Source organism: Capra hircus, chromosome 25 (genome assembly GCF_001704415.2).
Source record: "Capra hircus breed San Clemente chromosome 25, ASM170441v1, whole genome shotgun sequence".
Classification (NCBI taxonomy): domain Eukaryota; kingdom Metazoa; phylum Chordata; class Mammalia; order Artiodactyla; family Bovidae; genus Capra; species Capra hircus.
This window is the reverse complement of record NC_030832.1, coordinates 21,135,604-21,148,188: the sequence shown is the minus strand read 5'-3', so window position 1 is coordinate 21,148,188 and position 12,585 is coordinate 21,135,604. Positions and strand designations below refer to the sequence as shown.

At 46.2% G+C, this 12,585-nt stretch overlaps 1 protein-coding gene across 1 annotated transcript in view; it reads left to right on the top strand.

The window, feature by feature from the left end:
• The window catches only part of EARS2 (glutamyl-tRNA synthetase 2, mitochondrial), a 28,138-nt gene extending 21,695 nt beyond the window's left edge, over window positions 1-6,443 (top strand). Inside the window, exons 8-9 of the mRNA XM_018040714.1 lie at window positions 4,206-4,341; window positions 4,795-6,443. Coding sequence (XP_017896203.1) covers window positions 4,206-4,341; window positions 4,795-4,878 — 220 coding nt within the window. The 3' untranslated portion in view covers window positions 4,879-6,443. The remainder of the gene's footprint in view (window positions 1-4,205; window positions 4,342-4,794) is intronic.

Below are 12,585 nucleotides of genomic sequence, written 5' to 3'. Positions count from 1 at the left end.
TTCAGTGCTCTGATGACCTAGAGGGTGAGATGGCGAGTGGGAGGGAGGCTCAAGAGGGAGAGGATATATGTATACATATGGTTGATTCATTTTGTTGTACAGCAGACAGTAACACAACATTATAAAGCAATTATGATCCAATAAAAACATAATACACACAAGATATGTGCACATGTATATATGCTAGTGGCAAAGAGCTCGCCTGCCAAGGCAGCAGACGAGAGACACAGGTTCCATCCCTGGGTCAGGAAGATTCCCTGGAGAAGGAAATGGCAACCCACTCCAGTATTCTTGCCTGGGAAATCCCACGGACAGAGGAGCCTGGCGGGCCACAGTCCGTGGGGTCGCAGAGAGTGGGACACAACTGAGCGTGTGTGCACGTGACACGGTGTGCGCTGTGCATGCGCCTATACCCTTAAGTTCTCGGCAACCTAATAAAGGAACCGCTATTGTTATCCCCACTCTACAGATGAGAAAGTTGAAGCCCAAAGTGGCTAAGTAACTTACTTAAAATCATGCAGCTGGTAAGTTGGAGGAGCAGGGATTGAAAGTCCAGCCGGCTGGGGTGGGAGGGTGGATGTAGTGTCGTGTTCTCTGTTGCTTCTTCTTGGTGTGAAATGCTTGGATAGCACCTGATAACAAGAAACCATCACTATACCGTTAAAACATACATTTTGAAAAGATAAGAATATAATTAACGTGGCAAAAATACAAACAGTCCAAGAGGGTTTATAGCAAAAATTGTCTTCCCTCGTACTCAGCCCCCAACAGAAAGACAGTCCCAAATAGCAGTTTCCTTTGTGAAAGGTCTGCATAGTCAAGGAAATGTGTATATAACTCCATTCTTGCAGACTTTTAATTTAAAATTTAATTGTTATTCGTTCATTCAAACCTCTTGAATGTGGGTTTAAAACCTAGAAATTATTTTAAAATGTATATATCAGGAATCCTATTGTTTAAAAATTATTTATTTGTTGATGTCATTTTGGCTGTGCTGGGTCTTCACTGCTGTGCAGGCTTTTCTCTAGTCGAGGCAAGCAGGGGCTACTCTCTAGCTGCAGTGCATGGACTTCCTACTGCGGTGACTTCTCTTGTGGAGCTGAGGCTCTCAGGTGCGTGCGCTCAGTAGTTGTGGCTCCCGGGCTCTAGGGCGCAGACTCGGTAGGTGTGACTCCCGGGCTCCCGGCGCAGGCTCCGCGGTTGTGGTTCCCGGGCTCTCAGGCGCAGGCTCAGCAGTCCTGGCTCCCGGGCTCTAGAGCGCAGGCTCAGCGGTTGTGGCTCCCGGGCTCTAGAGCGCAGGCTCAGCGGTTGTGGCTCCCGGGCTCTCAGGCGCAGGCTCAGTAGTTGTGACACATGGGCTGTTTAGCTCCTTGGCATGTGGGATCTTCCTGAATCAGGGATTGAACCTCTGTCTTCTGTATTGGTAGGTGGATTCTTTACCACTGAGCCACCAGGGAAAACCCATGAATCCCATTTTTAATCCTTACCCCTCATCTGCCCCATTCCAGAACCCTCTCTGAATTTACTACTCTTTTAAATTATATCTAGATAATCCTTATTTTCCACCTCTTTACACAAAAGATACCATATAGTACAATAACACTGGTATCTTTTGGGGGTTTTTGGCTTAATTTTATTTTTTTTTATTGAAATACAGTTGATTTACAATATTGTTTCAGATGTACAACATAGTGATTCAGTATTTTTATGGATTGTACTCCGTCTAAAGTTTACAAAATAATGGCTATATTTCTCTGTCTTTTTTGTTTTTTTTCGCTTGTTTGTCTGTTTTTCACTTAACAGCATATCTTTAGATCTGTCCAGGCTTAGAGGGTATCCTCCTCCTCCTCCTCTCAGCTACACCTAGTCCCTTATCATACCACTTCACCATGATTTATTTAACTCATCTCCTGCTGATGAACATTTGCTTCCAAATTTGCTGTTACAAACAACGCCACAGTGAATAACCTTGAATAGACACCATTAAGCACCCTTGCAAGCATATCTCAGGCTAAATTTCCCTGAGGTATTATTAATAATACTCCGTTAATTTAGGACATTCCATATGAGGCTGTCCTAGTTTACCAAACTAATGTCTTCCCTCCCCACACCTGCCATGGGATTAGGTTTTAGGGACACTCTGGGGCTCCCACTCAAGGCAGAAAAGCTGACACCCACATGTTGAGCAACATCCAGTTCTGTTGAAGGCCCTCTGCCCATGCCAAATCCTGGGCCAGCTCTTATTAACATATCCTGGCTGCCATCACAGGCCTCCTGGGGCCTGTCACTTTCACCAGCTCCTTGGCAGCCTGCTTCCCCATAATGACATTGAGGAGCTTGTTGGTTTTTACCTCATACTACATTCTTTTTTTTTAAGTATGATTGATTTACGATGTTGTGTTAATTTCTATGGTACAGCAAAATGATTCAATTATACATATAGGTACTCTTTCGTATTCTTTTTCATTATGGCTTATCATGAGATATTGAATATAGTTCCCTGGGCTATACAGAAGGACCTTGTTATTTATCCATTCTATATGTAATAGTTTGTATCTGCTCACCCCACACTCTCAGTTTTTCCCTCCCCCCACCACACCTTCCTTGGCAACCACAGGTCTTTTCCTTATGTTTCGTAGACGTGTTCATTGTGTCGTATTTTAGATTCCGCATAGAAATGATATCACATGGTATTTGTCTTTTTCTTTCTGACTTGCTTCACTTAGTATGATAATCTCTAGGTCCATCCATGGTGCTGCAAACTGTCTTACATTTTATATTTTCAACATTTCCTCTTCTCCATTTCATAAATAACAGCAGTCATGTGGTCTAGTTTTAAGATACAATAAAAATGGTTACATTTCTCGAAACTGAATTGCTCAAGTACTGGAGTGAGTAAGGAAATGTGCCCTGGAAGGCCATTGGTTCCAATTCCCTCATGAACCCTGTCTCTGAGCTGGAAGCCTGCCAGCTTCCCATGTAAGCCAGCATGGGGGATGGGGTGTCTGGCCATTTCAGGAGCGGTCAGTGCCCGAGCTGGTGTCAAGGACTGTCTGCACTAGTGAAGGTCTCCAGCCTTGGCCCGTCTTTAGTTCTGCTCCCATCCCTTGCTCTAATTCCCAATCAGGGCTGGGGCGAAGTTTCTGCAAGTCCAGCCCTGACTAATTAGGAACTTTCTCTTGAGCTCAAACCTGCTTTTGGAAGAGGGTCTCAGCTGGACTGCCAGGAAAGTGAGGAATGGTTGTTGGCCCATTGTACCCCCTGAACTGTTTCAGTTTGTGGGCAAAGAATGGTTACAGCAAGTGGTGGCAGGGCCATCACTGGTGCTGGGTTCTCCTGATGTCTTTCTTTCTGCTCTTCTCTGCTACGTCCCCTGGAAGTCTTTGTTTATTTATTTGGTTGCACTGGGTCTTCATTGCTGCACGCAGGCTTTCTCTAGTTGTGGCAAGCGGGGGCTACTTTGTCGTTGGAGTGTGCAGGCTTCTCATTGTGGTGGCGCCTTTGTGGAGCCCGGGCTCTAGACTCACGGGTTTCAGCAGATGAAGCACTCAGGCTCAGTAGTTGTGGTGCCTGGGCTATGATGCCCTGACGCATGTGGAATCTTCCTGGACCAGGGATCGACCCCAAGTCCCCTCCATTGGCAGGTGGATTCTTATCCACGTACCACCAGGAAAATCCCAGAGGTCTTGAAGCCATGTTTCACGTCATTTCTCAGAGGGCTTCATTCTTCCGTCCTATATCTAACTCATCCGTAAGTTTCTTTTTATAAGATCTCATGCTTTCGAGTTCTTACTGTCTGTTCAGCCAGGGCACTCCGTGCTCTTCCAAGTTTTAACTCAGCCCCACCATAGCTCTGTGAGGTGCAGAGACTATTATTATCCCCACTTTACAGGTGAGAAAACTGGGCCATGAAGATTGCATGACACAGGTAGTAATTAGTAAATCCTCTCACGGTATCCTCTGAGTTTCCCTTTTTTATGCACACTTGCTTGGAGTCTCTGTGTTTGTAGTCCCTTGGTTGCTGTTTCTTCACCAACTAGGATGGGAGTAGTAGATATCTCCCTCCACTTCCAAGCAGGCTTGAACATCGATTGTGCTATTAATTTATCAATATGTTGTAGCTGATGGATAAGCTTCTGAAGTCCTCCCTTCCACCCACTTGCCATTGGCCTGTGCTGGCCCCTCATAGACTGGCTCTCTTCTAGACTTTTAGAAGGACCTGGTACAAACTTAACTCAGGACGTGCTGAATGGAGAACTGAAGAAGCTGTCAGATGGTCTGGAAGGCATCAAACACAGTAACATGATGAAGCTCCTCCGAGTGGCCCTCAGTGGACAGCAGGTGAGGCAGGCGGCTGGACTGGACTGGACTGGAGCCCTCTTTTACCCACTCAGCTGACATTGACCAGTAGCACTAAGTGTAGTTTGTGGGCTACAGAGATGAAGGAAACATGAGCACCTGCCCTCATTCAATCATTCAACAGATAGAACCCACTGAGTACCTACATGTGCAAGCACCATGCTAGATGCAGTGGATCCAGTAATGAGTGAAACACACATGCTGCCCCTTTGAGAGACCTGGCAGTTGATTGGGGGAAGGGACATACCAACCCAAGGAGACCAGGCCCCGGGACCCATCCTCAGCCTCAGAAATTGAAGCTCATAAAGTGCACACCCGGCTCCTTGGGGTGCAGGCACCAGTGCCAGCGTTGGCTTGGGCGTAACTCCTGCAGCTGAGCCCGGGTGTGTGTTCCTCAGGCAGTTTAAGGCAACGTTTTCTCTTGTTTGTCCTCAGCAAGGACCTCCGGTAGCTGAGATGATGGTGTCTTTGGGACCAAAGGAAGTGCGGGAACGAATACAGAAGGTGCTCTGCAGCTAGAGAGAAGGTGGCAGGCCGCTGGAGGTGGCCGCAGGAGCTGTACTCGTAGGAGCCGCCCTCGGAGGAGAGGAGCAGGAGGCCTGGGCCCGGCAGGAGCTTGTGGAAAGAACCAGGAGTAGACACAGAGCCTCTGGGTGCACAGTGCATTTGTGGCTCCATGCCAGGCCCATCCTTATCAGCTGGCCACGGATGCCCAGACCTGTCTCACCTCCTTGAGTCTGGAAAGGAAGGCCTCACATCTGATTGTGACACCCCAGTACACAGCAGAGGTTAGGAGCTGCCTCAAAGAACAGTGGCAGCCCGAGCTTCAGTCTGCCTGGGCTGCCATGATGGAAGACCACAGACTGGTGGCCTAAACAACAGGAAGTGATTCTCTCACAGTTCCGGAGGCGGGCAGTCCAAGATCAGGGTGTTGGCAGGTTTCGTTTCTCCCGAGGCCCCTCTCCTTGGCTTGCACACAGTTGACTTTTTGCTCTCTCCTTCCACAGTCTTGCCTCTGTCTATGCCCTCGGTGTCTCTGTCCAAATGCCATCTTCTCACGAGGACACCAGTCAGATCAGGTTAAGGCCCAGCCTCACAGCCCAGTTTGGACTTCATCACCTCTTTATCATCCCTGTTTGCAAATTCAGTCACATTCCGAGGTACTGGGAGGTTGGAGCTTCAACATGAGTGTTGTGGGGAACATTTTGTCAGCCCATATGTAACAGCTTGGCAGCGGCCTGGACTCTTGGACTCCAGTTCTCAAACCCAGTTTGACTTTGGAGCAGTGATTGACAAGCAGGCCTGAACTGTCTGTCAAACCTTCTTTGGGGCTGCCCAGGGGGAACACTTAGGTTTTATACTGCTCTTTGTCCTTGGACTTAGGGCAGCCTGTGTCTCCCTTCCCTAAAGGCTATATCTTCCTCTTTTCCAGTTCTCCAGAGCAAGTCCTTAGACTGGAGACCTTCACTCTGCCTATTTCGCACCTTCATATTCACCGCCTCCTTCCACCCATTATTTGTAAATCACTGTCTGAGGGTTTCTGAAATGAGATGTTCTTCTTGGGGTGAATAGGAATAACTCAGCGAAAGAAGGATGGTAGCTGGCTACAGAGGCCCCCTACAGGGTTTCTGGGCTTCCCCTGTGTGGCCCCCAGTCATCTTCATTGCTACCTGCTGGCATTCACATTGAAGAGGACTGCCTTGTGTGATGTGTCGTGGCTTCTGTCTTATTCCACATGGTGAAGACTCTCAAACAGATACAGATCAGAGGCCTCCTGACAACAGACGTATGAATGGGCCATCTTGGAAGTCAGTCTTCCAGCCCCGGTCAAGCAGCCGGGGCTGACAGATGACAGCAACGCTGGGTGACATTTGACTACAGCCTTCCTGAAAGATGCTAAACCAGAACCACTAAGCAGAGTTGCTTCCAAATTCCAGGCACACAGTTATGAGTTAATAAATATGTATTGTTGAAAGCCACCAGGCTTTAGGATTTATTTGTCACCCAGCAGTTGATTGCTAATACACTCTCCTTGTCCAGAGGAAGAGGAAAAGGGGATTAAAGAATTTGCTGAGTTTCACAGAGACCTAATCATTCTTTGAAAAGTATATCACGTACTTTGATGACAAGCAGTGAAAACCAGTTCTGCCTAGCTTAGGTTTTTTGGAGACTTTATAGGAGTTTAAATTTCTGAGAAAGTCAAAGAGTCTATGGGAAAACCAGAGAACCAGATCTTGGAAAAGACAGGAGCCAGGGAAGCTCTGATCACGTGGGCCACCACAGGAGCTCACAGCCAGTCTTGTCCGTGTTCTTCAATGGGAACCCATTAACTCTTAAATATTTTCTGTTGTGGTTCCCCTGTATTTTTCCCACTCAGTTTTGGATGTGACTCAGCTAAAGATTCAGATACTAAGAAGAGGGTTCTGGTTGGGCTGAGTCCATGTTACCATTCCTCAGCCAGGAATAGGTGGTCCCTTGGGGATGATATCCAACAGAAGAAAAGTTCCCAAGGAGAAGTAGGGTACTTTTTCCAGAAGAAGGGGTAATGGCAGAAACAACAAGTATTGCACTGAAAGGACATAGAATAACAATGCTTGCAATTTATTGGGCATTTACATGAGCCTCAAATACCTGTGGGTTTTAAATTATACTGGTAAACACTTCAGTCCATGTGTTTGAATCTTTAGTCCATTGAATCTTCACATTAGGCATTATTATTCTTGTTGTTGTTGTTTCTATGTTTCAGATAGGGAAACGGGGGCTCAGCAAAGTTGATCAACTCTGAGGGTTTAGCATGAGGCATTTGACAACCCAGAGTCCAACTTCAACTCTTGACTTGAGTGACATCAGAGCCTCCAGTTCTAAGATATCAAGTATGCTTATGAGAAACTCCAGCTCTCAGTGAGGGAATGTGGCTATTTTAACAAAGTGGGTGATCAGGCTGCTGAGTTGATAAAGATGTGGCCACTTCCTCATTTGGAGTGAGTTGTCTGAGAAGCAGCATGCATCTCCTGCTCTGGGGTTTTGCTCAGGATCAGAAGAAATGTGTCAGAGGACTTCACAGATTTTAAATAACCTCAGGTCCATCCCCCAGTGCTTTTTTGAGTGAAGTGAAGCAGTGAAGGTTGTGGAGGCCAGAAGCTGGTTCTGCTACTTACTCACTGTGGCTTCTGAAGCTCAGTTTCCTCGTGCACCATGGGGATAACAATTGTGTCTATCTCAACAATTTGTAAGGATCAAAATAGATGACTTATGTAAAGATCTTAAAATAAGGCCTAGCACTCAGAAAATGTTATCTCTTACCATCACCCTCATCACCAGTATTTTCATTCTTGGAAATGTTGGTTGTAAAACACAGAAACAGACCCAGCCTAACTTAAACTGTGAGAGGAATTTATTGAAAGAATTAGGACAAATCCAAAAGCAGGACTCCCAGCTGGACCTTACAAGAGACTTGATCTCTAACCAGTAACTCCTCAGAACCCAAGACATTCACCATTGTTCCTCTGAATCTGCAGTTTGTAACCATTTCTGTCTGGGTGTCTGCTTCCCTCATCTTCCTTCTGCAGGCTGGCTTTTTTTTTTCTCTTTTTAATCTCTGCAGTTGTCCAACAACTGCCCCAACCCTAAAGCTGAGTCATCTCCCCTCTGATACCCTGGCAATTCAGTAACTAGTATTCTATGTCCAAAATCCTAGGAAAGAATCTGATTGGCCTAGCTTGGGTCAGCTATTTACCTCTGGTCCAATCAACTGTGGCCAGTGGGACAGAATCATGTAATGTAGTCATGGCTGCAGGAGACCCACTCTAGTAATCAAGACAGCCGTTCTGCCCCTGGGCATACTCTCTTAACATGGAGTTTACAGAGTACCCTTGCCAGAAAATTACTATTATTCTGTAGCCAACTTTAGAATCTCAATCATCATTGTCTTTGTCTAGCTTCTTTTTTTCTCATAATGCTTATTAATATATGAAATTACTGAGTTGTATATGTTTATTGTCAATCTTACTCTCAAGAGGATAAGACTGAGGCAGGCAGTTAGTTTTTCTTATTCTTGGTTGTAACCATAGTACCTGGCACGTTGCCTGACAAATAGGGAGTCAGGTAGGGTCTCAGGGTGGAACAACAACAAAAGATGTTTGAGTCCTTTATCAGATCAGTTTCTTCAGAAGTGGCAATCATCAGCTGGTCTAACCCTCCCAGATTCCATCAGTTTCCCAGGATGACTTTCATTGACATTGGGGAATCATATTTCTTTTGCCAAGATTTGCAGTTGTAGTTTACCTGGTCCATTGCCAGTAAATTGCATTGAATCCAGCTGTCTGTGAGAGACCAACATTTGACAAAGACTGATGTGAAGATCTGAGATGGCATAGTTCAATATAGAGGGATATTTAGTGGGAGCTAAATTAGAAATTGTCTAATTGATTCACTAATATTTTTCTCATGATAAAATTCCCTAACTTCCCAGGGGCCAGGATAATAAATACTTAGAAAATGAGGGGACTTCCTTGGTGGTCCAGTGGCTAAGACTCCATGCTCCCAATGCAGGGGGCTCAGCTTCGATCCCTGGTCAGGGAGCTAGATCCCATATGCCCAGTTTATAGAGTTTGCATGCTACAACTTATACTCGGCATAGCCAAATAAGTAACTTTTTAAAATTTATTTTAATTCAGTTACTTGTAATTGAAGGATAGTTGCTTTACAGTACTGTGTTGGTTTCTACCAAACAATCTTTTTTTTATTTTAATGAGAGCTTTCTGGTTTAGAGCAGAGGCCAGAGAAGGAAGTTCATGATATGTTCATGGGTGTCAGAGGACTTTATAGATGAACTTTGAACTGGGTTCTGAGGGACAAGTAGGAGTTTCCAGGTCAGTGGGAATTGGAAGGGTATTGACTGGAGTCATGGGTAGGAGCTGAAGGAGTGAGGTAAGTGGCTGAAAACCCAGCCAGAGGGGAAATCCAAATAGCCTTGATGCCAGGGCAAAGGCATCAAGGTACCATTCACTACAAATAGCAAAAAATCCAGATTCAAACAAGCTTAAACAAGAAGATTCTGTGTCCCACAAAGCAGGAAGTGCAGGGGTATGGCATGCTCTGGGGTTGGTTAATCAAGCGTTCAGTGACCTTGTGGAGGTCTGAGGGACTTCCGATCTCTTTGCTTGATTGGCCCCAGCATTGGCAATAGCCTCTGGTTGGTTCTCTCCTCTCAAGATTGGCCACCTGAAGCGCTCAGGCCCCTTTGCACTTCCTCCTTCATGCTGTTAGAGCATGGCTTTCTGTGGCTCTATCCCTAAAAGCATGGAAACGTCTCTCCAGCACCTTCCCCTACATGACTTCTCCATTCTTGAATGCATCCCTTATGGGGAGGTGGGTGGGGAGCCCTCATGGGTCAGCTAGACCCAGAGCTGGGGCTGGGGCCAGCTCTTCTCTGAGTTCCTGGACAAAAGGGGGGGTCCATTAGAGAAGACATGAATTGGGTCTTCATGAAATGGAAGGTGAAGAACCACTGACATGCTTCACGTAGGGAAGTGACACGATCAGAGTTGTGTGTGTGTGTTTTCCAGATTTGTGTTTTTTTGATTGATCATTGCAGCAGCTTTGCTGCACTGAGATTTGAGTGGGGCTGGCCCAGTTGCTGGGAGCCCTGATAGGAAAATGAGGCACGAGGGACTTCCCTGGTGGTCCAGTGGTTAAGAATCCGCCTTCTAATGCAGGGGACACAGGTTCCATCCCTGGGCGGGGAACTCAGATTCCACGTGCTGCAGAGCAACTAGAGAGCCCTCCGTTACCACAGAGCCCCGATGCTCTAGAACCCGTGCTCTGCAGCAAGAGAAGCCCAAGAGCCACAACTAGAGGAAGCCTGAGCACTGCAGTGAAGAGGCCCTTCACAGTCAAATTTTACAAGAGTAAAAAAAAAATGAAGCACGGAAGGGGGAAACATGATAAAGGCATTTTTGTCATCACAGCCCAGCACTTCCTCCTCTAACTCTGCTGCTTCACTTCACTCATCCTTGCCTCATGAGCCCCTTTCGCTGTTCCCCAGCCACGTAAGCCTGCCTTCCAGCCACATTCTGGCTGGAATACTCTTGTTTATCTGCTCTTTGTCCTTTTGCCTGGTGTCTCAGTGTTCAGATCTCCGCTTCACTATCCCCTCTTCAGGAAGGCCTCACTCCCCCTAGAAGCTCTCCTTCCTCTGCCATTAATCATCAACATCCTATTCTTTTCCAGGGAACACAATCGAATCGAATGTGTAAATACTGGGTAAGTAGTTCAGCAGTTATTTGTTAGTGTAGATTGTAACGTCCATAAGAGCAGAGACGTGATCTGTCTTGCTCACCGCTAGACCCCCCAGTGCTGAGAATGGTGCCTGTTCACGTAGTCGGTGCTCAGTAAATATTGAGTAGACAGGCCAGACACACACCTGATTGGATGGATAGTCAGGGTGAGCGCTCAAGTTCACTGTGCTCAGTTGCTGTCATGTCCGACTCTTTGCGACCCTATGGACTGACTAGCCCGCCAGGCTCCTCTGGATTCTCCAGGTAAGAATATGGAGTGAGTTGCCATGCCCTCCTCCAGGGGATCTTCCCAACCCACAGATCAAACCCAGGCCTCCTGCATTGTAGGCGGATCCTTTGCCGTCGGAGCCACAGGAGAAGCCAAGGAATACTGGAGTGAGTAGCCTATCCCTTCTCCAGGGGATCTCCCTGACCCAGGGGTCAAACCAGGGTCTCCTGCATGGCAGGTGGATTCTTTTAACAGCTGAGCCACCAAGTGCACAGTCATATGTTTAGCCTGGGTACTGTTTTGCAGTATTCAGAAACTTCACATCGTTTGTGGTTACTATTTTCACTAGTGAATTACAGGATGTGCATTTTTTTAAATATAGAAGGCATAGAAGCTTAACTTGGCACTCAATAAACTCATCACACCCTGGGGATCTCTAGCTTAGTCTTCATATATGGGCAAAATGTTGGGGTCCCAGGCCTACATGCTGTCTCCTCTGCCCCCTACCACCCCTCCCGCAGCCCTGATTGCAATAGGATAGCCCAGGCAAGGAGGGGCAGCCTCTTGTCTGAGTCCATTCTGTCCTGTCTTCCTTCATTCATTTCACAGTTACCTACTGTGTGCCAGGCCCTGTTAAGCCTAGGGGTGTGAGAGGAATTAGACAAAGCCTTGTTGATTGTGGGGGTAAGACTCCACAGACTTGTGTTCATTCCTTTTCTTAAGCTTTTAAAAATAAAACACAAAAGATAAGGCTCCTGCCTCAGAGATCACCATCTCATAGGTGACTGACAGTTACAAAATTGCAAGTGTGGATGTGCTGGAGGAGGGGCAAACAAAGTGATAACAGGGACGTGAGTATCCTTGGGTGTCTGGAGCCAGACAGGAAGGGGAGCCAGACAGGAAATGCTTTCTTTTTTAATTGATTTTTTAATTAAAAATTTTTTAATTTTAAAAAATATTTTTGAATTTATTTTAATTGGAGGCTAATTATGATATTGTAGTGGTTTTTGCCATACATTGACATTAATCAGCCATGGGTGTACATCATGTGTTCCCCATCCTGAACCCGTCTCCCACCTCCCTCCTCATCCTATCCCTCAGGCCTGAGCACTGTGTTTTTTTTAATTAAAATTTTAGTTTATCATATTTTATTTTATTTGTTTTTTAAAGCCACAGCATGGGGCTTGCGGGATCTCAGATCCCAAACCAGGAATCAAACACGGGCCCTCTGCAGGGAAAGTGTGGAGTCTTAACAGTGGATTGCCAGGGAAGTCCCAGAAAATGCTTTCTTGACAAGGAGTTGGATTGTTGTTTTTTACTTTTAATTTCAGATAAACAGTTAATAATTTTTTAAGTATGTCCCAAGCAATATTTGTGACATACTTGTGCTAAAAATTATTTGTAATTGTATGCTATGCTTAGTCTCCCAGTCATGTCCGGATTCTGTATGACCCTATGGACTATAGCCCACCAGGCTTCTCTGACCATGGAGATTCTCCAGGCAAGAATACTGGAGTGGGTTGCCATGTCCTCCTCCAGGGGATCTCACCAACCCAGGTCTCCCACATTTGCAGGAGGATTCTTTGCCATCTGAGCTACCAGGGAAGCCCAAGAATACTGGAGTAGATAGCCTATCCCTTCTCCAGGGTACCTTCCTGACCCAAGTATTGAACCGGGGTCTCCTGCATTGCAGGCAGATTCTTTACCAGCTGAGCTACC